We start from the raw sequence: 20,999 nt of genomic DNA, 5'->3' as shown, positions 1-20,999 counted from the left end.
AGAGACTCACCTGCAGAAATATAGTCAAGAAGTTTTTTTTCGCTTAACTTATGTGGAACCCAAACTCAAAGCAATTAATATAACCAAGCTGGTACAAATGATTTTCAGCGCTTGATTTGGACATTTTGAGTATGTTGGCTACCTCCCGCATGGTATAACGTTGATTGTTCTCAATTAATGTCTTGATTTGATCACTATCAACTTCAACTGGCCTACCTGACCGTGGAGCGTTGTCCAGCGAGAAATCTCCAGCACGAAACTTTGAAAACCACTTTTGACACATTCAGTCAGTCACAGCGCCTTCTCCATACACTGCACAAATCTTATTTTTGTGTTTTGGTTGCATTTTTACCTTTGTTGAAATAATAAAGCATAATATACTGAAAATGTTGCTTTTTTCTTCCATCTTCAATATTAAAATGGCTACACAAAAATTTACCAATTTTGATTGTTTAAAAATGCATGCTGATATGACAGTTGTCACATACAATCTAACCAAGTAGTCTTGAATGAAGTTAAAGACAACTAAGTGATACTAGAGCCATCTTATGGAAAAAACTGAATGAAACCTTTTGGCCAACCCAATAGCTTTAAACGTATTCTTATTTTTTGTATTTTAACTATCTATGTTGTTTATTTGGCATTTTCTCTTCCTGGCTCTAGTAGTTAATGGCACTTGCCTTCTTAAGAATATTTGTTACATTTTATATAATAATTTATATTTTAAATTGCATATATTAATATGTAGCTTATTTATTCAGACTGACCTCAGTAATCTCCTTTTCATTGTCCAGTTAAAAGCCCCATCGCCTCTAGCCCTGGCAGGTGCACTAGCCTCCTAAGTGTTCCCCTGATTTTTTTTTTTAAATAAATTTATTTATTTTATTCATCTATCTTTGACTGCGTTGGGTCCTCATTGCTGCGTGTGGGCTTTCTTTAGTTGCGGCGAGCAGGGCTACTCTTGATTGTGGTGCGCGGGCTTCTCATTGCTGTGTGTTCTCCTGTTGCAGAGCATGGGCTCTAGGTTCGCGAGCTTGTAGTAGTTGTGGCACGTGGGCTCAGTAGCTGGGGCTCACAGACTCTGGAGCTCAGGCTCAGTAGTTGTGGCGCACGGGCTTAGTTGCTCCATGGCACATGGGATCTTCTCAGACCAGGGACTGAACCCATGTCCCCTGCATTGGCAGGTGGATTCTTAACCACTGCACCACCAGGGAAGTCCTGTTCCCCTGATTTAAAACTCTTCCCTTTGGTCAGCTCTTCATAGTGCTGCCACGTGATCAAGTTCTGATGCAAGTGCTCAGGGAGCTGCAGTGCCCCTCCCTCTCCATCCTCCCACCACACCCCTCCCCCAACAATTAGGGTCTAAAGTTCTTACACTCCATTCCCAGGAGGGCTCTGGGAGCTTTCTCCTGGAGAATGCGTCATTTAATGTAAGTGTCAGAACAAAGGAGGTGCCATTCAGGAGTTCATTCTTTGGCTTTAATTTCCAGTCCAAGGAGACACACCATTATGGTATCGTGAAGAATTTTCCAGCAGTAAAGTGACTTTTCATCATGGCCATATAAAAGTATCAATTTAAGGCATTGACTTCTTTTTTCTTTTTCTTAGTAAAATTAAAATCATTAAAGAATACCTAATGCTTACAGATGCATAGGAATAAGAATATTAGAATCTACTTACTTTAATTATTGATCCAGTTTATCTGTTTTTAGTTTTTTAATCTGTTTTGTCTTGAGTATCTTTTATCTGATTAAATGTTTGACCACATTGACTTTAATAATATTTTTTAGTTTTTATTATAAAAAATAGGCTTATCGTTAAAAAAAAATTCACATGGAGTTATATGTAAGTATATAAAGTAAGAAGGGAAAATTCCCCCTTTCTGTCCCTTTCCTTCTCTTTTCCCCCATGTCCCACTGTGCTCTATCCTATAAGGGGCCCATAAAAAATTTGCTATATCCTTCTGGAATTTTTCAATATATAGATAAGTATAAACTTAAAGAGATAGGGTAATATTAACATTGTCCTTTTTTTTTTTTCACTTTATCTTTCTTATGGATTTTCAGTTTTGTAAGGTGTTCCTTAATGATTTTTTGTTGTTGAATAACAGTGCATTTAATCGGATTTTCCAAGGTGGTTTTCCGAGTAAATTGTTGGGTGAAGGTATGCTTCAAATCCAGTAGAATCTCTGTGTTACTATATAAGGCAAAGTGAAGATGTTATTCTTGCCAGATTTTTCCCTAGACAAAAGATGGTTATAATTATAAAATCAGAACAAATGTGTTGTCTATATGTAGGGTGATGCTAACAGCATGAGCTTAAAATAAACCACTAAGGTCAATACTGTCTCTGCAGGTAGATCTTAAACGGTTATGATTCACATCTGGGATAAGTTACACGGTGTGAAGTAAACTGGTAAATGTCATCTCTTCAGAACTTGTAAGAGCAGTCCTGTATTAATTTCATTGTTGAAGAATGCTGTGTTTAGGTTTCTCAGAGGTGCTCAGCCCAGGGTTGCAATGTCTTACTTTTAATACTGCTTATGATGTGTATGTTTTACTGCTTCTTTATATAAAGTCCAGTCACAGGTACCTTAGGTCAACTCTGCTACTAAGTTAAACATTAGGACCGTTGGGGAAGCAGCTAAGTACCTTTGTTGTGGTCCCACAGTTTTAGCATTCACTACAGGAGCACCTTCCTAGCAAGAGGGGTTCAGGCTGGCCCCCAAGCCTGGCACGTCTGTCCACGGCACAGTCGAGGGAACAGTGGGCAGGTGGTAAGTTACCTGCATTCTAGGCCCTTCTGTCACTGGTTATAGGTGTGCGACCTAAGTAAGCCGTTTAACCACTTAAGTAGGTTGCTCATCTGTAAACTGGGGATGGGGATAGTAATGCACTGTTAGGATTTGTCTCCGTTTCAAAGGAGTAATCCTTCAGTGAAGTAGGCATCATTCTGTGTCCTCAGTGACCGCTCGTCAAGAGTGATGGAAGAACAGGGAGGACTTTGGCTGGGACACAAATTGCCATTAGATGGAAGGGGTGGGGCTGGATTGGGGTGACAGTGAGACTTGTGAAAATGGGAGGGGCCAGTTCAGGGGAATGATAATTGGGCTTGGGGTAAGTGCCAGGCTGTGTGTTGGAATCAGAGAGGGTACAGGTGTGTAGTAATTCTGAAGCACACTGAGAAATGTCTGTAAACCTACAGTGCTTTCAGAAACAAAGCCATGAGATATCCCTTTCTGAAAAAAAGTTAATTTTCTAAACGTACTGAGCCTTGGCTGCCTTGTGGCTCTGACACAGAAGTTTTCATCCGTTCCTTACCCAGCCTTGCTTATTGTTTCCAATAATGATGACTCATCAGAATGTTTTTGCCAAAGGAGCAGCAATTTGGTAAATTTAAATTCTAAAAATCTGTTTATCCCTCCAAGAGCAGGTAAAACCAGTGGCCAAATGTAAATTAAAAAATCAAATGGCTACTTGAATATTGGTGATTTGCTAATTATTATAAGGAATGTGAAGAACAATGTCTCCCTTTAATTGATAGACTGAAGAGTCTCTTAACAAAGGACAAATAAGCTTGTAAAACTTGGTTAAGTGTTGAATGCTTCAATGTAGATGATGAGAGAAAACATCAGAATTTGTCCTTCACTCTTGGCCTTTAAAATTTTTTTAAATAGCTCTGTTACTGTTATTATAATTCTGTGTATATTTTTTGATTTCATTGAGGTATAATTGACAATTGTAAGATATTTGATTTATTTACATATACATTGTGAAAGGATTTACACCATCTAGTTAATAAACACGTGATCACCTCACATATTTATCGTGTGTATGTAAGAACATTTAAGTTCTACTCTTATAGCAAATTTCAATACAGTGATAACGCTGTGTATCACCTCTCGTTACCGTGTCTTACATTATCCTCAGACCTTATGCATCTGAGAGCTGACAGTCTATACCCTTTTCCAACCTCTTCTTATTTCCCCCATCCTACTTTTGGCCTCAAAAGAAAATTAATTCATTCAGCAAACATTAAGTCTTACACCACGCTAGACACTTTGCTGGGTCCTCAGGGACGGAATTGAATCAGGTTCTTTTCCTGTTCTCAGGGGCTGTAGAGACTAGTCTGAGAGGCGTATTGAAACAGATGCCATGACAGAAGGAAGTATGAGTCTGAGCATAAAAGAAGGTGTGGTCCATGGCACTCAGCAGGGAACATCCTGGAAGGAAAGGCTTTACAAAGAGGTTGGGATTCTCAGCTGTACTTCTCAGACTTAATGTGTATTTAAATTACCAGGGGATCTTGTTAAAAGGGAGACTGTGATTCAGTAAACCTGGGGTGACGCAGCGAGGATTTAAAAGAGAATCATCAACTCACTTTGTATTCACTGGGCAGAGTTCGAGGACTGGAGGGAAAGAAGGCCATTGCATTCACAGGGTTGGGCAGAGCAGAAGAATAGAGTAAAACATCCTGGAAAAATAAAAAGAAGGGGTGTGTGTGTGTGTGTACGCACAGAGAGGTAGGGGCATGGCGAAGCATGAGGGGGAAGAATTGGGTAGGAATCAACCAACCCTAGGACTGCCTTTTATGTCTTTAAACTTAAATATTAATTAAGAGGCTTAAAAATAATGTCATCCTGCAGATAATGGGGAATCACAGATTATAGATTGGGTCATGACCTTAGTTTTCACATTCAGGAGATCAACACCATGGAGCTGGAAAGGATCGAAGGAAAGAACTTTGGGGTCTAATACAGTTATTCAGGCAACGTGTAAGAGAGTAAATAAGGATTTGTAGCATTTGAATTGAGGGGAGGAACACCTCTTTGAAAAGAAATGATGTGGGCTTCCCTGGTGGCGCAGTGGTTAGGAATCCGCCTGCCAATGCAGGGGACACGGGTTTGAGCCCTGGCCCGGGAAGATCCACATGCCACGGAGCAACTAAGCCCATGAGCCACAACTACTGAGCCTGTGTTCTAGAGCCCGTGAGCCACAACTGCTGAGCCCACATGCCACAACTGCTGAACCCGGGAGCCTAGAGCCCATGCCCCGCAACAAGAGATGCCCCCGCAATGAGAAGCCCGCGCACCGCAACGAAGAGTAGCCCTTGCTCACCGCAACTAGAGAAAGCCCGCACGCAGCAACAAAGACCCAACGCAGCCAAAAATAAATTAATTAAATAAATAAATTGTTTTAAAAAAAGAAAGGAAAGAAATGATGTGCCTTGTGAATTGGAATAGCACATCCTGGTGTCAGGGAGAAAAAGAGAAAACGGTGATTGGAGCAGCGCTCACCCTGATGTACAAGATTCAGTACAGGGTGAGGCTGCAGACAGGAGAACTTTAGACGCCAGGCCTAAGGCACTTCAGCTCTTTTTCTCTATTAAGATGAGATTTTTATAAGTGAAATAACTGGGACAAAGAAGTGAGCATTACTTTTTGGAAAACCTACTTTACTCCCTTAGGGTGACACTATCATTTGCAGGTAAGGTCCTTTTCAACTGTTGATATTCTTCCGTTATATGATCCAGGTAGCATTGAGAAACTTAACGTTAGATTAAATGAGACTCTGATGGGGGAAGAAAGATGATTCCAATGTTTTGGGGCTGGGAAAAAGGAAAATTTAATTATGGTTAGCCTAAGTAGGTAGGAGGTTGTCTCATTGTCCGAGTTGGAAAGGTTCAAGAAGAAATTGAAAATGGGAGTGGCATTGGGATTCAGGAAGACAGAGCTGCAGATGAGAATTTGGGATTCATCCATATAAGGCAGTGGTTAGAGTAAAGTCGATAAAATAGACTCTCCTGGAGAGATGGATATGAAGAGAGTAGGAGCAAAGGCGTGGACTTGCGAAATGCCCATGTTCAGGCGTGAGTGTCAGAATGGTGTGGTTTCAAAGATGCCAGGGAAGGGGAAGCGTCCATACATATTTTGCTGTTAAGTGGCAACACTTTTGCTGCAAGCAAGAGTTAGGAGTTTGAGTGAGGACCCTTTAAGTTTGGCAAATAAAGAGTAAAGATGAAAAGGTAAGATGAAAAAGATGCTAATAATATAGCACCACCTGCTGTTAGGCATTAGGCATTTTAAAATTGTTTTTCTCAAGTTGACTTTTTCTTCCTTCCTGTTTTGGTTGTTTTTTAATTTTCACCTATGTTTTATATGGTAGCTTAGTGTGTGAATGCACTAATGTGTTTACTTTTTAATCAATGATATGGGGGGAAGTCATGTCAGTTTGTTTATTCCTTGATTTCAACTTTGCTAAAAGCTTCTGTCTCCAATGGCTCTTCTGGTCTCTGTGTCACAGAAGATGTGAGTTAACTACTTCAGGATTACAGGGACCCCTCCTGCGGGATTCTGAATATTCATTTTACGTTTTGACTCACTTGTTCATGTAGGAGTTCAGGTTTACAAGCTTAAAGCTTTTGGAGTGAATAGCAGTGGAAACATTTTTTTTTTTTTTTTAACCCCCAAGGAAAACCTGCATCCTTGAAAACTGCACAGCCGTCTTGGGTGAATTCGCCTAGACCACTTCCTAAATCCAAGGCATCTCTGAAAAGTTCTGCGCTGCGGAGGACGGGAAGCACCTCCTCTGTTGCCAGCACCCACACTGATCTGAGCACTTACAGCAATAACTGTAAGTCCGTCTTATTTCAGACTTTGGGGCTTGTTGAAACTGTAGTTGTAAGAGAAATCTTATGCGCTACAAATTATCAGAATTTTTGGTTCTGTGATTTAGGGGAAAATATGCATCTTGCTTCTCCCTTGGAATTGCTCTAAAAGCTTAGCAGGAAAAACAAATTCTTTCAACGACATTCTCTTTTGATGAATGTGCTATGAAACACAGAAATATTTATCTGTTGAAGGCACCTGGTATTTTTTTGCATGAAGGATTCTAAAGTGTATAATTTGAAGAGGGTGGGGTTTTTTTGGCTTGTTTAAGGAAAGAAAGCAATCTAGAGGCTATTGGAACCCAACTGGAAATCAGAAAAAAAGATAACTTCGGTTTCATTTATTTTGTAAGAGGCTATATTTTGTAGATGTGTTTTTTCTAATCTTAAACTTTGGATGCTAGATTCAGTGTATTAAGAGTAGTATATTATAACTTCAAGCCTAGTTTTAAGTAATTTAAACAGAATATATTTTGGGGGTTTTCAGTTAGTATGAATTCAGTTTGCTGTGTATAAAATGAGTGAATTGAGTTATCCCTTTCGTTCAAAAGATGTATTTGGCCTTAGTGTTTATTTGCTCATTTCCTTTTTAATTTCTTTCACAGAATTTATGGGTTAACTAATTTGAGCAATTTTGGAGTGCCTGCTGTGTACAGGCACCACTGTAGATGCTGTGAAGGATATGAGATGTCAAAGAAATGGTCCCTATTCTCAAAGGTAGTTGAGGAAGAAGATATTTACGTGGATAACTAGAATATCAGATAAAACAAGATATAAGGGAGTGGTGGGGAAGAGGGAAGTTCTCTCTGCTTTAAGGGGAGGATCTGTTTCTTCTTTCCGGTGAGGGGACAGGGACAAAGTGTAGTCATGGTTATGAACCTTCTGGGTGTGGAGCAATGTGTAGGGTTACCATACATTCTTTCTTTTGTTTCCTCTCAAATAACTTCTGTTACCCTTTTTCTATGCAAGGTAATTGAGGCCCAGAGAGGTTGTCGCTGGTCCAAGGGCACTCAGCCAACATGTGACAGAATTGAGAATGTGTTTGTGGAGGGTAAGGCACTGAATTCATGACCGAATTAATGAGCACGTTTCCGAGAGGGCATTTAGCAGCAGGAGTCGGTCTCCTATGAGAGTCAGTAGCTGTATACTGGACCTTTAGGAACACTGGAATTTGTTACTTGAAATTAAACGGGACAGTTATCCGCTTATGATTTGAATTTTGAAGTTGTGGCATAAGATCAGAAGGGTTTGCATGTATCCGTTGATTCTTGATGATTTGAAAAGGTAATTCACACGTGTATTCTTTTAAGGTCATTTCACTTGCAGTGCTCCCTGTTTGTAATGGGAAGTTTTGAAAACATTCTGCCAAGATGGAAGCACCAAGGTGTTCTCGGGGGCTGGAGGGTTGTGTAGCGCTGGCACTCGTGGCCCTGGCAGGAGGCACGTCCCGTGGAGCCCCGCTGCCCAGCATCCCTGCCGACGGCCATGTTGCGGTGGCCCCGTTCAGGACCGTGTCTGACACTCCTAAGGAGGGTGTCAAATGCTTTTGTCCATTCCTTTTTGTCTTTTAACAAAGGGGCTTCCCGTGTACCCACAGAGCCTGTCTAGGGGCTGTGTCTCTGTCGCAGATGAAGCATTCAAATCAGTGTCTCTTTCTTAGTTGGATTTGCTAGCTGGTTTAATCTGTTCTGTGTAGTGCCTTGGAGCTTACAGATTTTTTTCCTTCTCCATTCTAATTCACTAAGAGCAAGCATGAGGGATAGGAGAGTGAACATGGCTGCAGTTTTTCCTGCCTGAGCTTGCTTTGATCCTTTTAAATGACTATACCAGGAGGATTTCGCAGTTGTACAGAAACGGATACTTCTTCGAAAATATTTATCAATTCTACACTCACCCCACCGACTGGCTCAGAGAGGCACTATGATGCTACCTTATTGACACTGCTGGTTCTGGGATCCTACAGCCTTTGTATAGTTCCTTTGTTAGCCACGTTTACTGGGAAAAGAAGTAGGTCGACGATTTCTGGTTTGATTCTTTCTTTGTAAGCATGTTTAAATTTTATTCAATAAATTGATTTAGCATCTCTTGATTGCTATTTTTATAACTTGTAATTTGTTAACTGTATTTCTTGGGCATGTTTATATTTAAGTTGTGAATGATTCTGTCTACCAGTTTATTGTGTATTTTATGTGTTTTGAGACTCGGACTAAATATAATTCAGCAGCATTGTCGAAGTTCATTGCACGTGAAATTATTTTATAAGACTAGTTAATGGTCTCGTTTTTGATTAAATAACTGGTTGTTTTTGTGTGTGTACCTAATCGTTGTACGAGGATGGAAGAATGCTTTCCTAGAATTAAAATGAAAACATCACATTTTATTTTACTCATATTATATCTAAAAATATTTAAAATGTGCACTTTTTAAAGATTACCTTAAAACATGAAAAAAATCATTTTGAGCTGCAGTTTTCCTATTTCTGACAATGATGGGTCGTATTAGGAAATAACTTAATCTTTTGATCAGTGTTTTAAATTCATATTGGGTTAAGCCTTTGAACGATTTTAAAGCTTCTTTTCTTGTTTTGTCCATTCCTTTCTTTGTGACGCGATGCTGTCAGTGCAATCACTTTTGAGACTGCAGAGTGCTGTTGTAAAATTAGCATCTGGTTCTCCGTGCTTAGGGCTGTTATAGAAATAACATGACCAAGTTTTAAAGTGACTGAATCAAGATCTATAAGACAATAAATCTTTCTTATTTGCGGGTTTCAGCAGGTTCTTTGTGTGTGTTCTTTTCAGCATAGAAAATTTTAAAGTTACAGTATTGGTTTTTTTTAATATTAGCATGAAACATTGCATAGTAGTTTCTATATCAAATATGCTCATTTTTAGAGGTTAATTGTTGTAAGCTCTTCCAGACTCAGATAGCTAAGTTCCAGTTTTTAAGATCATTGGATAAAAATGTTGTATATATATATATGTGTATATATATATATATATATGTGTGTGTGTGTGTGTGTGTGTGTGTTGAAAAGAGTTGAAGGTTTGAGGACCTTTGTGTGAGTGTAGAAAAAGGTCTCAGGAGAGCTTGTAATTTTGCCGTATTAGCAAATATGAAGTCCAAGCGCTTCCTACTCCTACCAGTTTGGCCACAAAATCCTAAGCACATTTATTTTTGAGAGACAGGTGGTGAGGGGAAATAAAAGGATGCACACCAAAGCTCCTTGCACTGTCTGAGAGATCGAACAGGCGGAGGTTAACTGAAGAAACGGAGCTTTCTCTTCCCTCACCTTCACGGCCAGCCCTGACATCAACAGTGTGATACAATAGAAAAGGGTGTTCAACTCGGACTCAGTCCTGGTCAGTCTTACTAAGTCACTGAAGTTGGACAGTCTTACACTCTCTTAGCCTCAGTGTTCTCACCTGATGAACAGACAGGGAGGCTTAGATCATCTTCAGAATCCTAGCAGCAGCAAAGGTTTCTGACCACCTTTATTTCTTCACAACAATAAGTTGGTGCCTCACAGTTTGGAAGGAGGGTGTTTTGGGTCAAAGGGATCAAGGTGATAGAAGGATTAGTCTTATTCACCTTCAGTCCCATCCTCATTGCAGGATGGCAAGTAGGTATTGTGTCGCCTGTCAACACTGGTCAGTTGGTGAGAATCACCCGGAGAACAGTGTTGAAAGGTTTTCTGGCTGCTTCCAGGTTCAGAGCAAAAATGTGTGCTTGACTAGTGAGGCCCGCGGGGGGTGAGGAAGGGGTGAAAGACAGGCGGTACATACTCTGACCCCGTATTGCAAAACATGCTCAATCCTTACGCACGTCTGAATGGACTATTTAATAAGAAAATGCTATTATCCAGACTGGTATTAATTTCGTTTTCATTCTTTTAATGCTTTTCTAGGCTATATATGCGACATTCTTATTATTACAAGGTTGGGTAATTTTGCTTTTGGAATTTGAAAGCTTAGACTTAAGCAGTGATTTGACTGTAAGCCAGGTGGCAGATGATCTGGCACAGTGGCGAGTGTTAAGCTGATTCACGGAAGGTTCAGGAAATGAGCAGAATGTTGGGTCTGTGTGTGTATATACATATTTGTTAAACAAAACAAAAACCAACTAGGTGCTAGAGTGTAGTGTGAAATGATAGTTTGCAAATAAGAGTCTGGAACGATGAGAAGCCTTTCTCTCACAGGAAAGCCTTTTCTCCTGCTTGGGCTGCTCTGAGCATCTCTCTTCATTTTCTCTGTAGACTCAGTCATCTATCATTTCCCTTGAACCGCATTTTGACCATATGGGGAAATGAAAAAGAAGGATTCCGGAGCACTTATTATTCTGGCTTAATCGAGGCAGCTAGGACCAAGGACAACAACAGCATGGGGGCAGTTTGAAAACTGTCTGTTAGAATTGGCTGAGACGTGGGCAGCCACTTGCGGGATTTCACATGTTGGTTGTACAAACCAGCCATCATGGAGTGCTTGTACCTCCTGAACCACTGGGTTTAGGAGAATTCTGAGTGTGTGTTCGGCCTCAGTGGGACCAAGCACCATAATCAGTGAGTGGGGACCCTGTGACACCGTATGCACTGTCTGTTTCCACACTTGGTGTTCAAACCCTCTCATACGTAGAGAGGCGAGGTGATTTAGCACAGCTAGGCAGTGGCCCAGTCAGGACCAGAACTCACATATTATAGGTTCCATTCCATTCCATTCCTTGAAACTAATGTGCTTCTCTTATTATATTGGAGCGTGTGCCACTGAAGAGTTTATCATTTGCATATAATAACTCTAGAATAGAGAACATTTAGATATCGTCAGGATACCCAACCGGCTGCCCCATTAGGAACTGAAATAGAGCGCAGGGGAAATACTTTAAGGGCATCACGCCTCGTAGCAAAGTACATCCTTCAAGTTAGGGTCAGCCTAGAGGAGAGCCTTTAGAAAACCGAAGAATATGAAAGTATTGGTCATAAAACTGTGTGCTGTTTTGTCTCCACCATAAAACTGTGTGCTGTTTTGTCTCCACACTTTGTCTCCACCACTAGTAAAGTGAGGAAGAGTGAAGGGGGGAGTGTGTATAGTAGATGATCAGAGAGAGTGTGTGTGTGTGTGTGTGTGTGTGTGTGTGTGTGTTTATATAAGCGTGTGCACATGTGTGTATATATATGTATATATATGTCACATATAAATGTAAATGTATGTGTGTGTTTGTACCCTGGGTCAAACTCATTTTATCCTTGAAATACGGATTTTGACCCTCGCGTGTAACAAATTGATGCGAGAAGGGTGGCAGTGAGACAGTTTGTTTCCAGGACAGCACCTCCGTTCTGAGTGTGACAGAGCAAACAAGACAGGAATATTGTGCCTCATGAGAAATGTGTCTTTTGTCTTAGCGAGAAGTCCTTTCACCTGAGTCCTTTGGAAACTGAAGGTCTTTATGTTTAAAGCTTAGAAATGAAAAGCGTGGATTTAGGATCGTACAGATTCATAATAGGTCTGTAAATTAAGCTCAATTCAGTTTTTCAAAATCTATGTAGGTGACTTATTTGCTGCTGAGTATAATTTTTAAAATATGTCAAGAAAAGTAAGACTCAAATCCAGATTGTTATTTTATTTTATTTATAAGTTTTTTAAAATAAGTTTATTTATTATTTATTTTTGGCTGCGTTGTGTCTTAGTTGCTGCGCATGGACTTTCTCTAGTTGCGGCAAGTGGGGGCTACTCTTTGTTGTGGTGCATGGGCTTCTCATTGCGGTGGCTTCTCTTGTTGCGGAGCCCAGGCTCTAGGCACGCGGGCTCAGTAGTTGTGACTCGCAGGCTCTAGAGTGCAGGCTCAGTAGTTGTGGCGCCGTGGGCTTAGTTGCTCTGCGGCATGTGGGATCTTCCCAGACGAGGGCTTGAACCCGTGTCCCCTGCATTGGCAGGCAGATTCTTAACCTCTGCGCCACCAGGGAAGTCCCCAGGTTGTTATAATACATGGTTGAGACTAATAACATCATTTACTTCCCTTCTTGGATTTTGATTTAGCATAAGTTGAAATGTTGATTGAAACCCACTACCATTTTACATGAACATCTAAAAAACCTGCTCTGTGACATTTTGGTTCCATTTCTTTAAGACTCTGAAATCATTCCCCATCCATCCTTTGAAAAGTTATGTTGAATTTTATAGTAGTAGTATCTTAAGTATTTATCATTTACATTAGCTCCCTGTCAACTTGGGAGGAACCAAGTTTCCCGGTTCTGGGGAAAGAGGGAATTGGAAAAAAAGGATAGGAAGTTGACAGAAACTTGTTGGAAAAACCAAGTCTCCAGGTTCTGGGGAAAGAGGGAATTGGAAAGAAGGATAGGAAATTGACAGAAACTTGTCAGTAGGAGGGAAGGCTCTGTGTTGATTTGGCCTAATATGGGAAGTGTTATCTGTGCACAGGAAGAACAAATATGTGGCTCCTTGTAGGGGGACTTGACGTAGATCAGGGGAGAATGACAGCATGTCTTTACAAGGTTTAAATGTGACATCTGTAAGCACTGTTGTAGGAGTTGGGACCGTTTAGCCTAGAGAAAACTTTCTAGCTGTCTTCAAATTTATAAATATTTGTAAATAACGTTGACAACTCACCCCTTTCTAGAAATGTGAGGTGAAGGAAGGGATCAAGGTTGGTAATAAAGAAATTTGTGATTATAAGTGTTGATTATTAGAATGGAATTGGATGGTTAGAATTGGGTGTTGAAGATTATTTAGAAAATAATTATTAAAAATCCAATCTGGGTTGGTGGAGGGGCAGTTAAGCCTGGAAACCAGGTAGTGAATGAATGAACCTCCAGATTTCCCTCTGGCCCAGTAAGTATATGGTGACATAAACATACTAGTGGTTTGTGTGGTTAGCAAGGGGAGACAGATAAAAAGGTTAACTTTTATGGGAATAGAGAACCATAAAACTTTCAAAGTATTTTTGTTAGGATTTTTTGCTCCTGAGTTATGGAGAGAAAAGGGCAAAGTGCTGTGTTTATACTCTTGAGTGTTGTGTATAACATGATAATCTCTTAGGAAGAGCCAAGCAGTGCTGTTAAAATTCCTTGTAGGAGCCGAGCTTCTGGACACTGTACTTTTTCAAAGATTACTCAGTTATGGAGAATTAAAAGGAGAAGTTTAGAATGATAAGGAAATACCGATTTTTTTCATCTTTAATTAGATCACTGCTGCTGCTCTCCTCACCCTCCTTTTTTGTTACCACTAAATAAAATTTGAAACGGCTTTGTATGTTGTTATCTTTACATGCGGTACTATTTTTGACTTTTCAAGCCTTTCGTTTAAGGTTTTTGACCCTTAGGAGATTTTAAAATGTAGATACCCTCAGCCGAAAACAGTGCAATAAGTGATGGTGATGCTGGTTAAATTCCTAATACGGAATCCTCTCAACTGTACCAGAGCCAGGAACGCTATTTCATAGGACCTTGTTATGGACCTGATACACCTTTAGCAAAAATATAATGTGAAAATGCATTCTCATTTTGAATTCAGAGTGCAGGACACAGGCCCTGCTCTTTCTTTTCCCTCTGCCTTTCCCCTGTCCCATACAAATCTTAAGGATACAGTAGAAGAATTGGGTTATTTTTTTTTTAAATCCAATGAGAAGCCATAAATGTGAAAAGGAAATTCACAGTTTACAAAGAACCTATATAAACATATATAGGTTTATATAGTCTACATAGTTGTCTTATGCAACTGAAAGATACTGAGTTTTTTGATGCCGAGGGCTTCAGTCATTATTAGACAAAAGAAGAAACAAGAGTAAGCAAGACATCTACTGGAGGCTTTGTCTAAATGTTTCTCCGTGGTTTCAAATTTTCATTCTGGTAGAAAATCAACAAGTTACAAATTATCACTATTTTTTTTAAAGCTGTGTTCTTTATTTCAAAGTGTCACTGTCTTTTGATACGCTAGGATTGTCTTTAGAGTCCCAGTGAAGAAAGAGAAGCAAAATCAGAGACTAGCAAAGTAGCAGATGCCCTTTCCAGGACCCGTTGACATATTATACCTAAAATATAGTATTTGCTCGCCTTCACTCTGACCTTTTCCCAGGAAATAGTATAGGTCTGCTTCTTTGGGAGCCCCCTTTGCCTAGTTAACTGTCGTGGACTCAGAATGATACCACAGCCTAAGCACAATTGTCTAGTGCCTCAAACTTTCTCCAGAAGTCCTTCCTTCAATTCTTTTAGTGCCTGGAAACTCCCCCCCCCCCCCACCCCAGAGATGATTCCTGTGTGAGTGAGAGAGGAAAGGTTTACGTGTAATATAAAAGATGGTTTTTATTATTTAGGTGGAATTCTCTTTTATATTTTAGCTTTAGGGCTTAGGTAACTTTGTTCTAGGGCAGATGTTGGAGTTTCAGCTCCTTGCAGTGGCACAGAAGGATCAGAACCAGATCTCACCTTTGCAGCTACCAAGGAGCTTGTACATTATAGTCGTCCCTTGGTATCCACAGGGGATTGGTTCCAGGACCCCCAAGGATACCGAAATATCTCCCAACTTTTATCTGGGATGAAAGCTGCCCTGGAAAAGAGGCATAAACTTGGGCTGTGCCAAGATGTAAGGTCACCCTGGTTACCGTTCACCCTGCATCCCTGAGGCTAGGAACTACCTGTTATCTGTCTTTGTATTCCCAACATACAGTAACGCCTGTAGGTGCTTAGTGAGCACTTGTTGATTTAAAGAGGAACGATAGGTCGTGGAAGACTCATACTGTGTTTATCTGTAAAATAAAATGTACTTTTCTGTTTTACTCCAGCTGGTAATAACGCTGTCATCAAATACGAGGAAAAACCTCCGAAACCAGCATTTCAAAATGGCTCCTCAGGATCCTTATATTTGAAGCCTTTGGTACCCCGAGCTCACGTGCACTTACTAAAAACGCCTCCAAAAGGTATGGACCTCACTGTGGAGAGAAGAGGAGGGCAAGGCTTTTTAAGTCCCTGGCTTACAGGAGGTTAAATTTTGGCATTTAGGTTCATGGTATATTGAATATTTATTTACAAAAAGTCTGGTGAATAAAGACATAATACATTTTTACACTGATGGAGCTATACTTGTTCTGAGAGTCTGTAGGTTCTATAGCTAAAACTTGATACATATAAATCAGCAGATAGAACAAAGGTATAACGTGAAAATAAATGAAACTTCTAGAGTTAAATTATGCGAAGGTGGGGATCTAGAATAATGAGATAGAAGTGCACGGTTTACTTCACACTTTTGGTCCAACCATGTCCCCCCGCGCCCCACCCCCATGTTCTTTATCTCTTCTTCTCTGTATCGCTCACTTCGTGATTGCTACAGCTATGAAGGTTAACTTTCAAGTTTACAACATACGTGGTATATACTTCATATGGAATGTTTTCGTGCAGCTTTATCACAGTGGAGCTGAAGCACATTAGCAGTTGTTGCTTAGTGAATTGAAAGATTGCTTAACCGAAAGAATAATTGTGAATGAGACGCTTGAGCTGTGATATGTGATGCATATTTATATTAGAGGGTTTAAAATGCACAGAAATGTACAGCACCCTCCTTCATCCCGTCAACCATGAATAACTGTTGCCTCTCCTCCTTTTCTTTCCCTCTGCATATATAATAGCTTTGTTTTTGTTTCAAGAAAACTCAGGGCATAATATGTACATTCTCTTGTGTCTTGCTTTTTATTAATTTAACAGTATATCATGAGAGTGTCTTCATTTTAAATGGCTATGAAATAGTCTCCTGTTTTCCAATTCCCTGGTTCCTGGACATTTTCCATCTTTCACTATGGCACGTGATACTGAGATGAACATCTCTGAATGTGAATACTATTCATTGCTTCAGGTTCTAGTTACTTCTGTGGGATATTCCTAAAAGAGGAACCACTGGGTTAAACTGTGTGAATCTTTGTGAAATTGTTATCATATTACTAAATAACTTTCCAGAAATGTGTTAGTCTCTCAAAGCAGTGTGTGTCTGTTGCTCTGTGTCCTTCTCAATATTTATGTGTGTGTGTGTTACATTAGGTAAAGGATCACGTGGTAACTTGAGGTTAATTACCTAGTGAATGTTTATCAACACTTTCTTTTCTACTGAATTCAAGAGAGAATAGGCATAGATATTGGCAAAAAGATTCTTCTGGGTACCAGCAGGTTCTCATCTTCCAGGGTTTTAAACAAATTTCTGATGCATCAAATTACCCCTCGGTGGGATGACATCAGTATATGAATCTATGGTTTGTATTGATGATGATAAAGCCCTGTAATCTACACATACACCAGTAACTGGAAAGAAATGTCTAACTTTGATACTAAGATAACTTTCAGAGAGTTAGAATGGCATGATTTCTCTGATACGTTTGCAGAACAGAGAACCTCAGTATTCTAAAATGTCTTGCCATTGAATTTGTAAGCTTTTGTATCACAGAGGTTTTACTTGACTGGGAATCAATGCTGTCCATTTATAACAGCCACATATTTTAAGAGATTGTCATCTCTGTAAAATTCCACAGAATGTGGCAGCTGTTTTAACTAAATAATCTGCAGGTGACTTGCCCTAGAAATGACTCTGTCACATCAGGAAGACATGCTCATAGTCGTCTAGTGACTTATCTTTGTAGCTGTGTACCTGTTACCACTCCTGGTTGAATTTATTTTTCAGCTTTATTGATGTATAATTGACAGTTAAAATTATATTTGATTTAATACACATATACATTGTGAAATAATTCCCCTGGTTGTATTTTATATTGTATCAGTTTGGAGGAAAAGCTTAAGTATGTTTTGCTTCATAGCTGACTAGCAAGAGAACTGGATTTAATACTTGGCAATTTTAGAAATCACACCCTAGTAGCTGTGTTTTGTAGTCTGGGCCTTTTTGCTCTATCAGCAGTGGAATAGCATCAAGTGTGTAATACATGTATAAATTTAGTACTGTTAAAATTTGAATTTCAGCAGTTCTTGAACTGAAAAAATATCGTAGTTTGTCCTAGCATGTTTAATTTTGACAATGAATAATATCACCCTTAAACTACTATTTTGATGTTATTTGGAATATTTTATCCTTAGATATTCTAAGTATAAACTCAATAAAGTTGATTAAATCTCAGTGGAATTTCCCATCAGGAACCTAAAATTTAGGTGTTAATGGGTTGTTTTTGGAAAAAAACTTAGTTTTTAAATGGTTTAGTTTTTTATGATATTTTCTATAAAACATAAATATTTCCATTTTAGGTCCTTCAAGAAAAGGTCTATATACAGCTTTGAATGCGGGTAAGTGACACCTTAAATATGGATGGAGAAAAAGAGTTTTTTTGTAAAGTTATATTATCATTACAAGTATTCAAGTGTATTTGCAGTGATTTTTTCACTAGTATGCTTATAAATATAATTTCAGGTTTGTGGCATAAACATAACTGCTTGTGACCTTGATCAGCATAGGGTTAAAACTTGGTGAGCACAATTGCCAAGCCATCTGATGCAGAAGGACGTTTTATTAATCACAGATAATTTGTTTTTTAAATAATGATATTTTTTCAGATGTGGAGCATATTTAATATTTAAAATGTGGAGATGTAGAGAATGTACTTTTTTTTTTTTTTACAAGAAATAAGCTATTTTAAAATTGGATAGTCTTTCATTGCTAAATACTCTCAAGATCAGGTTTTAACACCTTTAATAGTTCAGCCATTTAACATTTTTCTTTTCTTTTTTATACTTCTATTGAACAAAGTCACATCCATCTCTAAGACAGCCTGCAGCTTCACTCACTGAACCTTTGAACGTCAACTGGAAATCAAAAAGCTTTGTCTCTTGAGAAGCCATAGAAGATTCATTAAAATATAGAAGTTTCTATCTTTTCTCTATAGCTGATTAGGTCCCCATCCACTACTTGAATTCTCTTCTTTAGTATGCAGTTATAGGACAGTTGTATGGCTTCTAAGTCCACCAAGGATTAGAACAGCAAATCAAAGGGGAGAAGGGTGTTATTATAACACACTGACTACAGATTATCGTGCATCGTGACAGTGTTGGCTGCTAAGGATATAAAGTTTTGCCCAAAACGAGCAAGGACCTTGTCTCAGAAAGCTTACAGAAAAGTCAAAGGACTGCACAAAAAAATATAAAATCACAAGGAGGGTTACTTGTTCCAGTGAGAGGCCTGGTTAAAGGCTATGATCTAGTGAGGGAAGCCTGGGCAGGGAGTATAAATTTGTGACCCCCTGTATATAGATAGTAATTAAAGAAAATGGGGTGGGTAACCTTAAATATGGAATAACTAATATCTTTGAGGCTCCCAAGACATGTTTGGTTTCCTTAGCTTAATAAGGCAGGGAAGTGTGACCTATTATAGGCTCTTAAAGCTAGAGAGGGCCCAGCCACGCAGAGCGATTTAAATTCTAAAGGTTCACAAGAGCCTGAGTTTGAACATATATGTTTACCAAACTAATTTTAAAAGCCAAAAGAACTACTCTGCACACTGAGATTTTCATTTTCTTTCATTTTAAATTTCCAGCGCATCCTAATATTTAGGAGAAAAGGATAGCTAGTATGCTATAAACGACTGTATGTTAGAAAATCAGGTAACCTTTATCTGAAAGCTAGATGATATAATTCTGTGTTTAACTGAGAAACTTCTAGAGTGTTTTCCAAAGTGGCTGCACCATATTACATTTCCACCAGCAATGTATGAGGGGTCTAGTTTCTCCACATTCTTGTCAACACTTGCTTTTGTCTGCCTTTTTTATTATAGCCATTCTAATGGGTATGAAGTGGTATCTCATTGTGGTTTCAGTTTACATTTCTCTGATGGCTCATCAGATGTTGAGCACCTTTCAGAAGCTTATTGGCCATTTGTATACCTTCTTTGGGGAAACATTTATTCAAATCCTTTGCCTATTTTACAATAATTTGTACTATTGTTGAATTATAGGAGTTCTTTATATATTCTGAATATTAGGCCCTTATCAGATATGATTTGCAAATAATTTTCTCCCATTCTGTAGGCTGTCTTTTCACTTTTTGATAGTACCCTTTAAGGCATATTTTTAATTTTCATGAGATCCAGTTTATCTATTTTTTTCTTACGTTGTGTATCTATTTGGCATTATATCTAAGAAGCCATTGCTTAGATACAAGGTCATAAAGACTTATGCCTATGTTTTCTTCTAAGAGTTTTATACTTTTAGCTCTTACACTTGGGTCTTTGATCCATTTTTGAGTTAATTTTTGCATTTGTTGTGAAGTAGGGGATCCAATTTAATTCTTCTGCATGTAGATTTCCTGCTGTCCCAGTACCATTTGTTGAAAACACTATTCTTTCTTCCATTGGAATGTCTTGTCACCTTTGTTAAAAACAGTTGGCTGTAAATGTGAGGCTATGTTTCTGGACTCTTTTCATGGATCTATGTGTCAATGCCACATTGTTTTGATTACTGTGGTGTAATAAGTTCTAAAATCAGGAAGTGTGAGTCCTCTAACTTGTTCTTCTTTTTCAAGATTGTTTTGGCTATTCTGAGTCCCTTGAATTTCCATATGAACTTTAGGGTCAACTTGTCAATTTCCATAGAAAAGTCATCTAGGACTTTGATAGAAATTGAATTGAATCTGCAGATGAATTTCTGGAGTATTGCCATCTTTACAATATGAAGTATTTTGATTCATGAGTATAGGATGGCTTCCTTTTTAGTTAGGTCTCCTTTAATTTCTTGTAACAATTGTTTTGTAGTTTTCAAAATACAAGTTTTGCAGTTTTGGGGGGAAGTATTTGTGACATTTCTGTGCTATGGAAGCTGCCATGGATATTGGTCACAGTAAAGGGGCTGGTTAAATAAGTCTAATATGCCTGTTTTATGAAACTTGGAAAGGCAGTCTTAATTCATGTCTCAAGTCTATGATTATATGAAATATTGTAAAGGATATTTGTTTTCACAGGCATAGTACAAATAATCTCCAATATATATCTTCTTTCTACACACGGGAAAACTATTAGCATTAGGTGTTTTCCTTTGGCCCATTGTGGGACTGACATGATATCTTGTTTCCAAAGCCTACCACTGACCCTCAACATATCAGTGACCCTTGATAGGTCAGGTTACCAGAATGGCAGATTAGCAACTGATTGAGAAAAGAAATGAACAGTATGACTCACGCAGTGGTTTTGCTGGGCAAAGCCCCTAACCATGGAGTAGAAACGGGGCATATGACAGAGTTTGAGAATGCCTCCCTTCAATTCACCCTGAGTGATCAATGCTCTAATAATTGCAGTGGAAAAAGATGTATTTTAAGGGGGTCAGCCTAGTGCTTTAATCTAGATTGCGGGGTATGA

General features: G+C 39.0%; 1 protein-coding gene across 4 annotated transcripts in view; it reads left to right on the top strand.

The window, feature by feature from the left end:
- MTUS1 (microtubule associated scaffold protein 1) overlaps window positions 1-20,999 on the top strand; it is a 160,777-nt gene that overhangs the window by 76,954 nt on the left and 62,824 nt on the right. For 3 of the 4 annotated variants that reach the window (XM_060001158.1, XM_060001159.1, XM_060001160.1), the window contains exons 4-6: window positions 6,471-6,632; window positions 15,454-15,588; window positions 17,906-17,944. In XM_060001158.1, coding sequence (XP_059857141.1) covers window positions 6,471-6,632; window positions 15,454-15,588; window positions 17,906-17,944 — 336 coding nt within the window. Of the gene's footprint in view, window positions 1-6,470; window positions 6,633-8,454; window positions 8,674-15,453; window positions 15,589-17,905; window positions 17,945-20,999 lie in introns of those variants that run through there. The other variant, XM_060001161.1, reaches the window with a different exon arrangement.

Source organism: Delphinus delphis, chromosome 21 (genome assembly GCF_949987515.2).
Source record: "Delphinus delphis chromosome 21, mDelDel1.2, whole genome shotgun sequence".
Lineage (NCBI taxonomy): Eukaryota > Metazoa > Chordata > Mammalia > Artiodactyla > Delphinidae > Delphinus > Delphinus delphis.
This window is presented reverse-complemented; position numbering and strand designations above follow the sequence as displayed.